This window comes from Toxotes jaculatrix, chromosome 14, assembly GCF_017976425.1.
Source record: "Toxotes jaculatrix isolate fToxJac2 chromosome 14, fToxJac2.pri, whole genome shotgun sequence".
Taxonomy (NCBI): domain Eukaryota; kingdom Metazoa; phylum Chordata; class Actinopteri; family Toxotidae; genus Toxotes; species Toxotes jaculatrix.
Genome location: NC_054407.1, coordinates 9,841,421 through 9,856,426, shown reverse-complemented (window position 1 = coordinate 9,856,426; position 15,006 = coordinate 9,841,421). Strand labels below are relative to the sequence as shown.

Below are 15,006 nucleotides of genomic sequence, written 5' to 3'. Positions count from 1 at the left end.
TAAATGTTATACGAAGGAGGGGATTTTGCTGATGCTGTTTACTGTGAGTTATAGCCTTTACTGTATTTCAGTGTAGTCTATACAAAAACAAGAAATTGACAACAGTACATTTATACAATAAACTCAAAGCATTTAACAATAAACGCATTCCAAACTTAATCAGGTGACGTGATACAAACTATATCACAAAAATAGAGTTAGCACACTCTTCTATGAAGAGTCGGGGAAAACAAAACACTGCACGTCTCTCTATAGTTTAAAGTCATACTTGAGGAACTTACAGTGTGTATTATGCTTGGTTTGACTTACATAAGCGGTAAAACTGAACATATACTCTGTAAACCTTTGAAAAGCAATCGGTAAGAACATGTATTGTGACTGCAACTTTTGCCTTTGTCACTGAAAATGTGTCAAACACTATTTGCAGCAGATCGCTCTTTATAAATTTGCAGTGCACGTAATTTTTTTCTAAAGGTGCAAAACAAATGAAGTAAAAAGTTTTTTTTTTGTTCTAACCAAACTCTTGGCTTGTATCCTTCTGCTGTAAAACAATTTGGCTAAACGAAGTGAAAAAAAAATACAGCTGACTTAGGGAAGATAAACAATGAGTAGTTGTCCTGTTACCTGAAAAAAAGAAGTCAGAACATTCACAATATATACACACTGTGCAAATACACAAGAATTGTGGAGCATTATGATGAACTTCGGCAATTTCTCGTACAGAAAAGAAAGACAGTTTACTCAGCCCTGCTGTCAAAAACTTGTAAAGCCAAACATACATTCCCTCAAAATAACTCAAATGATTGACCAATTTGAGCAAATGTGAATGGCACATTTATAACCAACAGCAGTTTTTACAAGTAGCCAACACATTAGTACAGCTGAAGTGTAATTTTATACATACCTTTAGTCATCACATATTTCATAAAATACTGTGCTAATCATGCAATAACAAAGATACAAGCACTGCTCATAAAGTCATGATCTCATAGTATTGAGCATCAAACTTAGAATATGGCTACAAAACCTGCAGGTCACATTGTACAAAAAGAGTTTGCATCCTCTAGCATGACTATATTGGCTTTAATGTGTCCTTATTGAAAAGACATGCTAATATCCACTCAACTCAGCGGTGGTTCATTTCTTCCTGAAACAACAATGTAAACCAAGGGGGCACTCTAAGAGATAGTGAAAACACACTCACTTCCACTTAAGGCAATAAATCATTAATCATCAGGAGAAAACATAAGAACATTTCTTTCAGCACTCGTCTTTCTCCACGACACAGTCCGTGACAAAACCCTGAATGGATCATCAATTTACGCAAGTAACACAATGTATTTTTATTTTCAGTTACTCCAATGACAGTAATCACATAAAGGATGAGCTAAAATAATATTTTTAAGGACCACTGCCATAACATAATTCAAAATAAAAAATATCCTAATGAAGTAGGAGCCAAAGCAAAGATGACATGTAACTTCACATTTACAGACTTTAAATAAATCATGCATATCTCAGAGATGGTATGAATAACTACAACTGTAAACCCTTAAATGGCAGCAGAGGAACAACGACTTAACTCCCTGCATATTTAAAAGAAAACTCTGTGAGCATAAGTGAATGAAAACCAAAGGGGCTCAGGAATAAGGAGGTAGATGTATGTTATTTTTAAAACTGCAAAGACTAAAATCTGAGGCATAGGTTCTTGGAAGTAATGAAAATAGTGAGTGAAATCAGTAAATAATCGGATAATAATAATCGGAAGAAAAAAGCTTTTGGTTAAGGAAATCTGTCTTCTATTTAAATCAACGTCATGATGACTGTGGTCTGAAATGTGTCGATCCTTGTGTGCTTCAGTGCCAAGGCCTGGGTTTGCAAACATATATCCTGAATCTCTGTTTGCATTTTGTTTGTGTAGGTCAGTCTCTGCTGGGCGTGCACTGACAGCACTTTGCTTTATGAATCCTCATTTAGCTCTCGGCTGTCTGTTCTGGCAATTTTTCTTGGAGGCGCTGTGTTCTCCCCCTCTCCATGTTCCTGCTCTCGCTTTTTTGCTGCATTCTGTTAACACGAGAAAAGAAAGAAGACATTTAGCAAACTATTAACAACAATACAGAGGATATCTACTGTGGCAGATAACGCAATTAGCACCAGCACTTTTCGGTGACTCTCTTTTAAAATCTTTACCTTTTTGTCCCACTGTTGATGAAGATATCGCAACAAGATGTTTGTCTTCTCTGTGACTATGACTGAGGAGAAACAACACAGCCATTTATTAGATCATGAGAGACACAAAGTCACAAGGTGCACAAAAGTCAATATGCATTTAAATCAGCTGTTCCCATATAGAGTAAAAAGTTGCTAAAGTGATAACTACACTGTCATCCTAGGCGTGAAGTTGATTTCCTTAAAGAAAGGTTTAAATTGAGACCATGGCTAAACAGAAAAAATGAAGAGTGAAGAATACTGCTTCACTAAGATATATCTAAAATATATAACCAACACTTAACCTTTTGACAGAAAGGTTAAATATTCCAGCTTAATGAACATCCACTAGGTCCGTGTACTTACTCTGCTCTGATGGATATTCTCGGGTAGGAAGATACACAGATGGTCGCCGGTTCTAAAACAACATTGAGACCCGCATTAGTGTGTAAATTGGCCAGAATTACCTCAGACAAAAAACAGTAGCATCGTATGACCATGTGACCAAAGATTACTTAATTGAGAACCTAAACTACACCTTGAACTGACAACATAAGATTTTTTTTTTAATCTTGGCGCTAATGCTTTCAGAACATATAGAATCACTTACTGATGCTTTACATACAGAGTCTGCATGGAACCTGCTGAAGTTATTTTTGTTGTAGACAGGCAGTCCCTTCAGGAAATCTCCCTGTGGACGCAAGAGAGCAAAAACATTATGATCAAAAACATTTCGCCGTGTCTACAGCTGCAACTCGCGGAAAGTCCCGGGTGGTGAGGCCAACTACCACAGACATAACTAGGTAACGTAAACAAACGCCATACCTCTTCCATTTTATCAGATAACTTGTTGATAATGTGGTATGGAATGACAAAGACTACGTTCTGCTTGCCACCGCGTAAGCAACGTGTCTATCGAATGTAACTAAAATAACATTTAATCTGAAATGACGACTAAGCAAAATAACCAGCTACAAACCTACCTTCTCCATTTCTGCCCGAGTCACGTTCTTCGCTTGTTAACCAGCTCCACACAGCGAGAATGAAAACGAGCAGACGCTTCTCTTTTAGCTGGCTAGCCGCTAAACCTTCTTGTCTTTGTCGTAGAGATACCGGTTTGTTTACCCGTTCGGCAGCTTCTTTCGACTGCTGCAAAATACACACTACGTATGACTTCGATATGGTCGCATCGCGTTACTTCACTCAGTTATAAACTTCAACTCACGTAAGGGTAATTTAAAAAAAAAAAAACTGAAATTGTATGTCCTTCGGTGGCTAACTTGCTACTAGTTCACAACTCCATTTTTGTTGTTCGCCTGCTCGGGGGCGGTTACCGTCCGAGATTCAACGCATCTGATTGGTTGAACAGTGGTGGACGTGTGACGTGGGAAAAAAACAATATGCTGATTGGTTATAAAGTGATTATGTAACAGACCAATCCTCCAGTAAAGGGGGGCTGTGGCATGAACCCCTAGTGAAAACAACAGAAGTACTTTCTGCTGTATGTGTTTATGCTTCTGTTAGCTGGTATTGCTGCTCGCACCTTTGAGTTGAACTTATAACAACAGAGCGAATGGCGGTTAAAATACTGAACAACATACATACTTGAACAACAGCAGTGTAATCTCTCCTCACAAACTGTAATTGTAACAACTAATTACTAATAATGTTGCTGATAAAACTATATTGTTCATATAGAATGCAGAAACAAGCAGTGGGATATTAGAAGGATAAATACACAACTTGAAGCAGTTAATATTTTAAAATCAATTTAATTCCAAAACTACATTCAAACTCCTACCTACTACTTATCCATCAACTGTAAAATATTTTCTAAAACTGTAGATTATTCACTCACTATCATACACTGTAAGTGCTGATTTATTTTCGTTAGTCATGTGCATGTGTATTGTCTCTCATATAAAAATATTGGTTAATTCCAGATTTCTTTGTCTAATTTTTAGTTGCCACAAATTATTATTTTCAACTATTTACAAACCAAGAAATAGTTGAAAATAATAATAGTTGAAATTATTATTTTCAACTATTTCTTGGTTTGTAAATGACAGTCTGCTGAGGGAACTCTGTTACCCTGTCTGGTGTAACACAGAACCACCAGGTCTGAAAGCAGTCCTCCTCTCCTGCTTCTCTATCTATCTATCTATCCTTCAGTTGAATAAATGTAAATGTGAAATATCTGCATTTACTGTAAATTCTGCAGAGATGGCTTTTATTTCCAAGTCAACCAGAATTGGGTGTTTTTATTTAACAACAACTAAGATAACATTGATTTTACAAGCTCATTTTTATTAAAGACACATTTTTGTCTTTCAACCAAATGATATCACACAAGCAAAAAAACAAAACATAAATCTGCATACATTTAATGATTATGACCATAACTTTACAGAGATGTTGAGTTGTTATTCAATATGTATGAAATCAAGCCCCATTAAAACTGATTGGGTGAAATGACCAGCCTTCTTTTAACCCAAGTGAAATGCAACTTGTTTGTCAAAGACCAGTCCATTTTTCTGCCCATTATGAATGCAGTTTGAATGCTAAACCCCACCCACACCCAGTATCACCAGTTAACCCAATACACATTTTCTTTCCCATTTGCTGAGCACCTCCAGTATTTCAGAATTAATGTCTGTTTCTTGAAAGTCTTAACAGGTTTTCCGACTGGAACCTTCAGTGCGTGAGTGATTTCCGTCCCTTCAACATGCGCCGTAGGATCACCTCTATGCCTCCTTGTGAGCTGACTCTCTTGATCCAACCATGGGTCCTCTTGCGTTTGATGTTCTTGGGCTGATATTCTGTGCCTCTCTTCCGTGTCCGCACCTGCTGGTATTGCCACGGAAGCTGCTGGAACACTCCTGATCCCTCAGCTTGCGAAGAAAGCGGTCCACATCTAGAAATCTGAGGTCCTGCAGCTGCTCTGGGTGCAATCCAGTAGCTGAATAATCTGAGACGGGAGGTGCCTGTTGTTGCAAGTTTCCCTGAAGCGATGCTGCTAAAAGAGCACATTTAAAAAATGTTACAAACAAATGGTATTGTCTAACATTATGCCACACTACTGCTGCGATTACATGCATGAGTAATCACAGCAGTATTATAATAATAATACTAATACATTTATGCTACTGCAAATCCCATGCCTTGCTTTCCGCTATCAACATAATACTAAAATTTGTTTATGCACGGAACTGCATAAACTTAAACTTTAACTGTTATTTAGTAAGTATAATCGTAGGAGTTGTGTTGAGTAAAATTATAAACATGACCTGTTGTGTAGTAAATGTACATATCATGAAACAAAGCCAGCAAAAAAAAAGTTGATCTGGCTTTAAACACTGTCCCTGACTGGACAGTTTTAAAAAATGGATCTTAACGTCTGTTTTTCCGTGACATTTCTAGATATCACGGACCCACGTTACTCCTGAGGATGCAACCTGTTTCCGGAAACCTTTTGATTTTTTTTTTTAATTCCCTCTGAGGCTGGGATAGGGACCAAATCTCAGATGAAGCTACAACATGCCCCCTTCAGCTCCCCAAGTGAGTAATACGGTAGCTAACTTAACTACTACAGCTAATACAGTCTTCACGTGCAGATCAGTACCGTCGTATATAATTTGTTTATATAAACTTTTGTTTGGTTAGTTATCATTAAGATATAGTTGGATTAGCCATCAGCAGACTAAACGTCATTTCAAATCAGTAGTTAGCAACATGCATGATCAACTAGCCACGTTGCTAACGTCCTGCTAAGCTAGTTTGCCATTATTAGCATCGTAACACTTCGCCCTCTGTCTGTCATATAAATACGTGCAACACTTATTACCTGCTGAAATAGATTATTCCACGCAGTCGGGAAAAAGACGACAACACGGTGTTCATTTTGAGATATTTATACAGTTGACACAGACATGAGAACAGTGAATGTCACAGGTCTGCTAGTAACCTAACCCTCCGTATATGAAGCACAGTGATTGGCTCAGACTTCAGCCAATTAAAATGCTTCTTACTGGTGCAAACGCTCTTCCCTGCGGTCTAAAAGGAAGCTCTGCCTGAGAGGTTTTACTCAGGGTACAACGTACCATACAAATGTATTTATAGTTTTATCTCAATTTCATGAGCACGTTTTTTTTCTCAAGCACTTTTACAATTCAGTTTTCTAACACTATAACGCACACTGTTCTCAATACATTACCCTGAGTGTAGTCCTCACAAATCAGTGCAGCACAACACTTAACTTGCAATGGGTCTCACTCAAATAATGTCAAAATCAAATATGTTTACTAATCAGTGCACCACTGCTACCAAAATGTAATTCCCCTAAACAGTCAAAAGGCTAAATAGTTGTGGCAATATATAGGGATCTACTAATTTTGTGAGTCTTTATTTATTTAAACTTACTTAAATATTACCCAATATTCATAGTCTTTTAAGTCTGATGAGCCCATGTTATACAAACACAAGTTTCTACAAAAAGTAATGTAAACCAAAACCAGATTAAGCTTTAATGGCATTAAGGATTACAGCAAATGTCTAAACACAACAGATTAAAATGCTGCAGATAATACTGTAGAATAAATGAAAAACAGCATGTGCTACAAATCCTTTTCAGCACCTCAGTGGCCATCCACACACTGTTGTGCATCTCAGCATTTCATCTGCTCCACATTTAGCCATTGCCCTTGTCACACTGCACTGTGGGAGAAATCTTTTTGCACGTCAACACCATCCTCTTTCTGCCCGTGCTGGGAAATCCTCAGAGACATTTGAAAGCTTATGTCCGGATACATTATTTTGAATGTGAAGATTTACAGGGTTAGCATGTTGATGAGATAAATTCAATATGTGCAGGGAGACTGAAGTTATTTGTACTAATACATCCAAATTCTGGGTGACAAGAATGAGGCTGGATGTAGGAAAAAGTGGTAGAAAATGTGATGTTCTAGGAATAATGGCAGTCACTTGAGGACTGAGTCACAACTGAGAAACGTGTCCATTTAGGTACAGTACAATACAAGATTTACACCCTGTATGAATTGTTCTATGAGGGTCGTTTGTTCTCTGACAAGGAAATTACCCTTTTATACTATGTAGTTTGTTTCCATACTGAATGCGCAGAGGGGAAATTTCCATATTGTCTATCCTGGCATGTCTAACTGATTTTTTAAATACTTTTTATTAACACCAGTTGTCTGCTGTGCGTAAATATAAAGACTAATTGTTATTTACACTGGCTGCCAGACAATAACAGAAAGTACACAGCTGTTGGCTCGCAGGCTCTCCTCCCCATAAACGTCATGGCTGGTTGATCCGTGACAGGCACCGGACCGTCCCTGTAGTACCACTTTGTTGATGTGAGTTCAAGGGTAACAGAAGAAGACAGCACATCTAAATCCAACAGGTTAAAACGCAAAGGTCATTTCTCCCTACAAATGATGCAGCAACTGCAATAACACGCTTTCATTATGATGCAGTTCAGATGATTTTAAAGTCAGGTGTATAGTTTGAAATGGGGACCACACATTCGGGCCTGATCATGATCATGTGTCAGCTTATTTGGATAAATCTCTGGACCGTCATTTTAACATTTCATCATTTCTGTCACTCTTCCTTGACCGAGAGCGAGCACACGCACGGACGCACGCATTTTGCTATTCCATCAGCCTTAGCAACAGGGAAAAAAAGCCTCTCCCATTGGCCTCCTCACAGTACAGGCGGTTCCTCCATTCGCCCTCCCCACTGCCACTCAGGAGCGAAAATGCCCGAAGACTGCTGTTGCTGCTGCGGATAAGGGCAAGCAGGGGTGGGTAGGGTCTGGCCTGGATGCGCAGTGAATGCTGAGGGAGAGAAAACACTGCTGTTTGTTATCGTAATGGGTATCTTATTGAAATGCAATTGGCACAATTTTATGGATGCCTACTTTATCATCAATGCAAGCCCCTCCGTGTTCTGTGATAGCAGTCTAATAAGAAGCATTTACTATTTTGCAGCATAGCTCTTGCGTAGACAAATTGTTGCACCAAATGCAACGTTTTTCTCAGTTCAGTTTCGTCGGCCCCTGACTTGTCATCCTTTTGGTGCACATTTCCAATCACCTTAATCATCAGTAATTCTGCAGGTAAGGGATCGATTTTTATTGCATCATGTTGTCTAATCAGCTAATGTTAATTGTACAACATATTGTCATCAGCGCCAGTAAACAGCTGCACGATCACTGCATGCATTTAACCCGTGACAGCGCAAAAACAAACCGCTGTTTTCAGTACACAATTACATTTGACGCGTTGTAATTACGGCCTCGCGCAGAAAACTGCTACGGATTTTTAATCTTTCAAATATTTGTTATGAGAAGCTTTTTATGTGATGCCATTTATTAGTCTTGTAAAACCGTTCTTCACTATGTATTTGCATTACTGTGAAACATAATAACTTAATGATGTATGTCATTATATGAAATCTGCAGCCTTTTAGAACCAGCAACAACATGTAGGAGATTTGTGCATTAGCCCCCCCCCCCCTTTTTTTTTGGGCAAATATACGTATTTCATGTGCAGATATCAGGTAAGACTGCTTTGCACTGTAGAATGTGTAACGTTTTGGAAATAGCACACAGTGTACCAAATGTGTGTTTGTGTAAGACTTGGCAGACATATCAACCTATATATTCTGCAATGCAGACAAAAAAATGAACATGGCTGAGTAACCTTCAGCCTGCTTGACTTTAGGGTTTGTGGATTTCAGATGCCATGTTGAAATCCTGGTTGATGGTAATGAGGGATAGTAGGTCAGGAGGAGTATCCCTGATTTAGATGACGGAGCTGCTGATCAGTGCTGCTGTAGTTAGTTTTCTGTTAATGAGGTGCAGTGGTATCTCTGTGACTGGGCCTTCCTGTCATGCTGTCAAAGTGTTCACCGCTGTCATTAATGACCACCTCTCATCATGTGCAACTCGGAGCTGATGTGACAAGACTGATTGGTTCATAATAAAATGACCGAATTGCTTAGGAGCCATCACAAATAGATATATATTAAAGTGCAGAATTGTGTTTTCTATAATGTAAAACACCATTTGAATGTATAGCAAGGTTTGCAGCAGTTTTGCTGACGGATGGCTACAGTTTGGAGTGTCTGTGTGCTTCTTGTGTCAACGCTCCATGTTAATGTTTGTGGAAAGACAGGACAGCCAGTTAACATTCACCCTGCTCGAGGGTGTAATGGGATAGCACTTGATGCACTGACCTTCAGACTACCCCTGTTACCAACAACACATGCACACAGACACATGCACACAGACACATGCACACAGACACATGCACATAGACACATGCATATAGACACATGCACACGAGCCCTCCTGTGCACATGTAGACATAGACTGGGTTAACCGGCTCCTTTTACCCCTTGCTGTTGTGCCAAACTTGTGCATTAAAAGTCTATTTCACTGATTTACCTCAGCCAAGCTCTTGTTAAAGCCTTAACCTTGTTGACTTTGTATTTAACCAAAAAGCATCTATGAAAAAGAAAATGATTGACAATTAATCCCCTAGTCACAGTTATGTATATATTCAACCTACTAAAATTAATTTGTATTTATCCATTCATATTTATTACATTTTACCTCTCAGCAACACATCTCAGTATGCTTAGATGTTATGTACTCTAATCAAGTATACCAAGTAGGAACCATGATTGAAACACAACCATGATCTAAACTACATGTTACATGATATATCATGATAAGTGATATGACTGTCTGCCCTGTGGGCAGTAATGTGCACACTGAGCTCTGCTTCACAGTCTCTGTAACCAGGAAACAATAAAGCCTTATCACGTAGATGTGACTCTTCCCACTCTTTTTCCTAGAGATAACCAGTCTGTATTTGAATGAAAAGTGAGGACTAATGATGCTTCATTTGCACAACATGACTAAATGCAGTTTAGCTGTGACTGGACCTGAGGAGGAAAACAAAGACAGTTTTTGTCTCATCTCCACTGGAAATGGTATAGCCTGGAAAACGGCTATATACAGTTTGGTACAGTTTGGAGACATATTGTATGCTGGCATGTACACAGTCATGCCATATGACTGGTGTTCTCTATTTATACATATCCTCATTCTGGCCATGTGAAAAGCAGGGGTTATTAATAGCAAATGTCTAGGTCGGCATGTGAATGGTCAGTCTTCACTGACATTGGGAACAAGTGTTGTGTTCATGTTGTCTGTTTATGAACGTGGAATCTCTGTATGTTAAGCTGCTTTGTCACGCAGGTGAGTGTGTTACTAGTTCTTCACAAAGGCTGTTTGAACTGCTCTTACACCGGCTGTGGTGTTTTGAATTTGCATAATGGTTTGCAGCCTGTTAAATGTAAAGCATCCGTGCTCTTGGTGTGTGTCATTTCACTCAACTCTGCCTGTGGTCTGATGAGAGGATAAAGAAGACAGTTTCATTGTGACTGTGTTGCTAGGAAACAGCTTGGGTCCAATTTTAGAGGAATCAAGCTGGGACCCATTTTCTTCCTGTTGAGCTGTTGACATTTGCAAACACTGCAGATCTGGAAACTTTATAGTGCTAATGCTTGAAACAAAACAAACCATTTTGATCATTTCATAATCTGCTTTTGTGTTATATTTCAAATTAAGCATCTGATTGATGACCTGTTTCGTTGTGATGTGGTTTATGCAGGGAAGCGCCATGCTGACCAGCATCACTGAAGGGATACTGTGCTGCCTGACTGGGAAGGCTGCCAGTCTGGTCTTGCCTCTGGAGTCGTCAGAACCCTCTGATGGATTTGAGTTTGTGGAGGTGAAACCTGGGAGAGTCTTGCGAGTGCGGCACATCGTCCCTGAGCGTCAGCCCTTAGTGACGGAGGACCAAGTTGCAGGCAAGGACAAGACGGATGGTGACTGCGGTGATGACAGCTCTCCGGAGGATAACGAGAGCAATACTGGCAGCAGTGTCCACTGTAAGAGGAAGATCACAGTCTACCGCAACGGCCAGCTGGTGATTGAGAATCTTGGTGACGTTTTGCACTCTGAGATTCTGCAGTGTCAGGATGGGGATCTGGAGCCCTGTAGCACTGTGGAGGTGGAGCTGGCTGATTACAAAGAAATGGCCTCCTCTCCAGACCCCAACCCTGTTCCTCCTCCGGTTCCTCCACCTGCTGGGGAACAGAAACCTGCTCCGCCTCCTCGCCGCCGTCGCCGCAAGCCCAAGCGCACGGTGTTTATTGACTCAAAGAGGGTGATCTCAAGCTGCAAAGGGACGCACTCAGACGTAGCGCTGTTCTTTGTGCATGGCGTGGGAGGCTCTCTGGACATTTGGGGCAGCCAACTAGACTTCTTCTCCCGGTTGGGCTATGAGGTCATCGCGCCGGATCTGGCAGGGCATGGAGCCAGCACTGCCCCACAGATTGCAGCAGCTTACACATTTTATGCCCTGGCAGAGGACCTACGTGCCATCTTTAAGAGATATGCTCGTAAACGCAACATTCTCATTGGCCACTCATATGGGTGAGTCTTTGTGAGATGCTTTTTTTTTCAAAATCATTCACCACTGGAAGTGTTTCTGAAGTAATTCTACAGCTGATCAGGGAAACTTTCCTACTAGTTTCGCTAACATGCTGTTAACATGTCGTATCCATCTTATTATATCTCTTCCAGCGTGTCTTTTTGCACCTTCCTGGCCCATGAATATCCTGATTTGGTCCATAAGGTAGTGATGATCAATGGAGGGGGTCCCACAGCTCTGGAGCCCAGCCTGTGCTCCATCTTCCAACTGCCATCTTGCGTCCTTCACTGTCTGTCACCGTGTCTGGCCTGGAGCTTCCTCAAGTAAGATCTGCATTTGTGTGGTGCCAAAAATCGATGCATCGTAGTAACTTCTCTCAGGCAAAGAACAGCATTGCTTGAGGATGTCAAAACATTTGTGTAGTGATAGAGAAAAACTTAAAGGTAAACCCTTCTTTCTCTCCCTCACACCTTTAGAGCTGGATTTGCCCGTCAGGGCGCCAAAGAAAAGCAGCTGTTGAAGCAGGGTAATGCCTTCAATGTGTCTCCATTTGTCCTGCGAGCCATGATGAGTGGCCAGTACTGGCCTGAGGGGGATGAGGTCTACCATGCTGAGCTCACTGTGCCCATCCTTCTGGTTCATGGCATGTGTGACAAGTTTGTGCCCATGGAAGAGGACCAGCGCATGGCAGAGGTATAGTACATCCTCATAAGTGAATGACTGCTTATTTATCTTGTGATTTTTTTAAATATGAAATGTCTTGTTTGTGCTGTGGTATTACCTGTTGTAAAGTTCTACATACATTCATTTTTTTGCCTTCTTTTGTAGATCCTCCTCTTTGCGTTCTTAAAAGTCATTGAGGAAGGAAGTCACATGGTCATGATGGAGTGTCCTGACACTGTCAACACCCTCCTCCATGAGTTCTTTCTATGGGAGCCTGACATGTCTAAAAAAGACAGCACCAAGACAGACACAGAGAAGACAGTTTCTGTCAGTGACACTCACCACACACTGAAAATCAATAATCTTATGGACAAATAACCTACGAGGAGTCTAGTTTTATCACAGAACCAAGCGGAAGGCCTTTTTTGGCAGTTGGCATGGTTTCTTAAGGCTGCTCCCAGGCTGAGAGCTGTTATATACAGGGCCACATCTTAAGGATGCAGACGGCCACTGGTGCTTCAAGATAAAGCAGGACTTGGGCGTGGTGCCAACTAGAGAATGATGGAACAAACATAAGGACGAGAGGAACGGATGCAAATACACAGTCAGTTTCTGCTTCGCTTTTTGATACGAGTCTGTGCTCCATCACGTCATGTTTGCAAAACAACACAATACCTGGAGATCAAAAGGACGATGTCCATTTGTGATTTGTGTATAAAATGTTTCTGGTGAAGAACTGACTATTACAAGATGCAGAAGGCATAAAATCCATGAAATGGTTTCTGAATTTCCTCGCCTTTACTTTAAATATTCTGTAAATTACTGCAGAGCTTCTGTTCTACCTTAATGAAATGGTTATTAACTCATTGGTTCCATCTTACATCTGCTTTCAGTGAGGAGCTGGCAAATTAGTATGTACTGGGTTGAGAAATTATTTGCCAGAATGATGGTGAAGGAGAGATTACAATAAAATTAAACTGTTGATAATAATAATTTATTATCAAATACTGACAGGATGGTAGAGGGAAATGGATTAAAACATTAAATACATGCTAATGTATATGCAAAATTTAATTACTAATTGCGCCACATGCATACATAAAATGCATTCTGTCTGAAGGAAACACAAGAATTCATTGTTCACCTGCCATCAAGTCAGCTATTATTCACATTCATACACTGTGCAATGCATACCATCTCAAACATGACAAATCACAATCATAACTATTATCAGTGAAATTGGCTCATCTATTTCCAAATTACAGCACTTTATTTTCCATATATTGAACTCTAATATAAAATCTAAATCCAAAAAGCTGTGTGTGGCTATGTTAAGCACAATATAACCAGTTCATCAATTCATAGTTGCATGAAAAGAAACTAATATTCAATGAGAGATTTATTTAAAAAACAAACATGAACTGGATGCCTAATGGTTCCTCTCCTTTATTCTAGCAGCCATTTCTTCAGAACTATATAATAATATCCTAAGGATACAAAGTACTGAGGCCCTGCATGAGTTCAGATTATGAAAAGATACGGGGATTGTTTCAGACACTTGCAATATATTCTCATATTGAAAAATTCCCAGTGGACTAATCTTTAATCAAATGAGTGTTCCTCTTAATGTGTAAGTATTATTCTGCCTTTATTCTGAAATAACAGCAACTGCCATAACAAATTGTGGTTGTATTGACCGCTTTAAGCTGTTGTGTCTCTAAGCTGATAAATGCAAACCAACTGTGTGTTTCCCTACTACTCTCCAGTCCACCATATTTATCTTATAGTGTCAGACTGAAAGAATGAGCTGAACATTATGCTTACTGGAAGACATTCATTCATGGGTGTTGCTTTGTCTCATAGTGGGACAGTAAGGTGCGAGTAAAAGCACAGTCTGTTATGCTTCCTGACAGTGCTCATCTGTTGACTGGATAGTTTATACTGTTTTGAGTAGCAGAACATAAAGTAAATTGGTGGATTTGAAACCGGGTGTCCAAAGCTTGAAATCAAATATGACATGGCCAAAGGAGAAAGCCCCCTTAAAAAGAGGGACATCTGTACTCATCATGCCGGTCTGTTATATATGCATTTTGACAGAATGCGGATGCAACATGACTGGTCTTATGCAACTGGAACAAAATAGAGAGAAACAGAATGGAAATAGACTGACCTGGCACTGACGCCTCTAAAACGTTATATATTCTCTATGGACTTTCCAAAAACCAACAAGTGCTGCTGATGCAATGTACTGTATGTTTCCTTTGGTGTAAAAGGTCAGTAAAACTGTATGGACTACAGGGTGCACATGTACTTCCTCTTATGCTAAAAGTGTGCATATACAAATTGTCAGTGCTCATATGTGCTATATCTTGTGGTTAACAAAATGTGCTAATTGTTATTGTTGCATTTATTCATGGGAATCATAATATATGCACTGCCTGAGCGTAGATGCATATAACATTATATAGCCTATGAAAACAGTTGGATTCAGTGTATGGATGTGCCTTTCCCGGCATGAAATAAAACAGATGTTCACAGTCTACAGGTGTTTTTGCTGTCTTGTTTGTTTGCAGTAATATGGTCTGTTTTGCCGCAGTGAGTTTCATTA

General features: G+C 39.8%; 3 protein-coding genes across 6 annotated transcripts; 1 reads left to right on the top strand and 2 right to left on the bottom strand.

Moving 5' to 3' along the window:
* Positions 1 to 32: 32 nt before the first annotated feature.
* LOC121193157 (DET1- and DDB1-associated protein 1-like) lies at positions 33 to 3,524 on the bottom strand. 2 transcript variants are annotated; one of them, XM_041055340.1, is made up of 5 exons: positions 3,192 to 3,524; positions 2,819 to 2,899; positions 2,575 to 2,626; positions 2,191 to 2,252; positions 33 to 2,064 (listed from the first exon to the last, which is right to left on the bottom strand). In XM_041055340.1, the coding sequence occupies exons 1-5, from the start codon at positions 3,198 to 3,200 to the stop codon at positions 1,960 to 1,962; spliced, it is 309 nt and encodes a 102-aa protein (XP_040911274.1). In that variant the 5' UTR covers positions 3,201 to 3,524; the 3' UTR covers positions 33 to 1,959. The 2 variants fall into 2 exon arrangements, with proteins under 2 accessions (XP_040911274.1, XP_040911275.1); XM_041055341.1 differs by having other exon boundaries at positions 2,834 to 2,899.
* A 440-nt stretch (positions 3,525 to 3,964) lies between these two features.
* mrpl34 (mitochondrial ribosomal protein L34) lies at positions 3,965 to 6,187 on the bottom strand. Of its 2 annotated transcripts, none has more exons than XM_041056190.1 (2): positions 6,053 to 6,187; positions 3,965 to 5,224 (listed from the first exon to the last, which is right to left on the bottom strand). In XM_041056190.1, the coding sequence occupies exons 1-2, from the start codon at positions 6,106 to 6,108 to the stop codon at positions 4,903 to 4,905; spliced, it is 378 nt and encodes a 125-aa protein (XP_040912124.1). In that variant the 5' UTR covers positions 6,109 to 6,187; the 3' UTR covers positions 3,965 to 4,902. The 2 variants fall into 2 exon arrangements, with proteins under 2 accessions (XP_040912124.1, XP_040912125.1); XM_041056191.1 differs by having other exon boundaries at positions 3,965 to 5,221; positions 6,053 to 6,184.
* Positions 5,752 to 14,938, top strand: LOC121193736 (protein ABHD8-like). Of its 2 annotated transcripts, none has more exons than XM_041056189.1 (5): positions 5,752 to 5,766; positions 10,911 to 11,737; positions 11,888 to 12,058; positions 12,212 to 12,428; positions 12,564 to 14,938. In XM_041056189.1, exons 2-5 carry the CDS (start codon positions 10,920 to 10,922, stop codon positions 12,774 to 12,776), a joined length of 1,419 nt encoding a protein of 472 aa, XP_040912123.1. In that variant the 5' UTR covers positions 5,752 to 5,766; positions 10,911 to 10,919; the 3' UTR covers positions 12,777 to 14,938. The 2 variants fall into 2 exon arrangements, with proteins under 2 accessions (XP_040912123.1, XP_040912122.1); XM_041056188.1 differs by lacking the exon at positions 5,752 to 5,766 and adding an exon at positions 8,137 to 8,344.
* Positions 14,939 to 15,006: the final 68 nt, after the last annotated feature.